General features: G+C 43.9%; 1 protein-coding gene across 1 annotated transcript in view; it reads right to left on the minus strand.

Moving 5' to 3' along the window:
• The window catches only part of Pls1 (plastin 1), a 29,345-nt gene that overhangs the window by 23,342 nt on the left and 4,458 nt on the right, over positions 1–1,545 (minus strand). The window contains exon 4 of the mRNA XM_029481983.1: positions 779–911. Coding sequence (XP_029337843.1) covers positions 779–911 — 133 coding nt within the window. The remainder of the gene's footprint in view (positions 1–778; positions 912–1,545) is intronic.

Here is a 1,545-nt window from a genome sequence, read left to right on the forward strand (position 1 = left end):
TGTACTATATTTTTTAATTAAAAAAAATAAAGACACTGCATTGTATAAAGATGTGTGCTGGGACTTGGTACTAGGGAGATGGCTCAGAAGTTGAGAGCATTTCTTGGTCTTGAAGAAGAACAGAGTTCAACTCCCAGCACCCACAAGGTGGCTCACAAGCATCTTGAAACTGCAGTTTCAGGGATTTGATATCCTCTTCTGACCTCCACGGACATCAAGCATAAGTGCTGTACATATACATGCAAGCAAACACACACACACGCACACACACACACACACACACACACACACACACACAAAGAAAACAGGTTGAATTCAAGTGTTATTTTTTTTTAAAGAAGTATGCTGTGACCATACACCTGTGGTAAACATGACAAAGACAGATGTGCTCTCATAGAAAGTTCACAAGGAAGCGTGTGCGAAGCAGACAGAGAAGAGCAGAAGCTGAAATGAAATACGGCTTCATTTGCGTCTAATGAAGGCGTGTCTTCCTTCTACGCCCCACCTCATGCTCCCACCCCAGTCAGCACTCTCATGGAGAAGCGGAAAGAAAAACCATGTCAACATTTTACAATGCAGTGACGGACTCTGAAGCTCCATGGCGTTGTTATGGTAACAGATACAAAAGGCACTGCGAAATATTACATCCCAGGGGAGATGCTGAAGACCACGCAACACTTTCTGGACAANCGTGACTAACTCATCCTCNGGAGAGCAGTGTCCAGGGAACACCCATCGCTGGGACAGTAGGAGTGCACGGCTCCTGTGTTCAGCTCACCAAAGAAGGATGCCATCTGCCAGCGACTTGAAAAGGCTGCTGTCGTTGGGGTTCATGGGTAGGAGGTGGCTACAGTCTGCATCATCCTCCAGAGCTTTGTTTATCCAGTTAACAAAAGCCACTTTTTCTTCCTCTGAAAACAGAGAGTCTCAGTAGGCAAACTTCATTCACACCATTTATCACACTAACAAGAACATACTTGTTCGCTCCTATTAAGCGAGAGAGTGAGCAACACTGTTGAACACTACTGAGATCCGATCAAAGACTTCAGGGATGGAGAAAGGGGATTCGCTGCATGGTAGACAAGAAGGAGGGCATGCATCTTACATTAGGAGAAAATGCATTTGGCTGGATATTCCCAGATGTAAACTGCTACTAAAATCACCTGAGTTAGAAACAACTCACGAGAGGCCAATTATACCCACCTAGATTGTTTAAATCAGAGGAAAAGGAAAAAAAGAAATCAATTGAAATAAACTCTATCACCAAAGAAGGATATAACTGCTGTGATCTGGGGCTTATAAAAGATGTATTGGGTTAGGGCTGGGAAGAAGGTGGCCAGCCAGAGTGGGGAAGGTCCGAATACATTATACATGTGCATAAGAAGATCACAATGAAATCCAGTACTGAATAAAGTTAACATAAGCAANAAATAACAAACACACATGTGCCCACACATGAGGTGATGTGTTTCCAGAGGTGGCTCTTGCCTAACAGGCATAAGCCTTTCGAGGGAGTTGCTGCTACTTTGGGTTTCAAACTGAGCA

The sequence above is a fragment of the Mus caroli genome, chromosome 9 (genome assembly GCF_900094665.2).
Source record: "Mus caroli chromosome 9, CAROLI_EIJ_v1.1, whole genome shotgun sequence".
Lineage (NCBI taxonomy): Eukaryota > Metazoa > Chordata > Mammalia > Rodentia > Muridae > Mus > Mus caroli.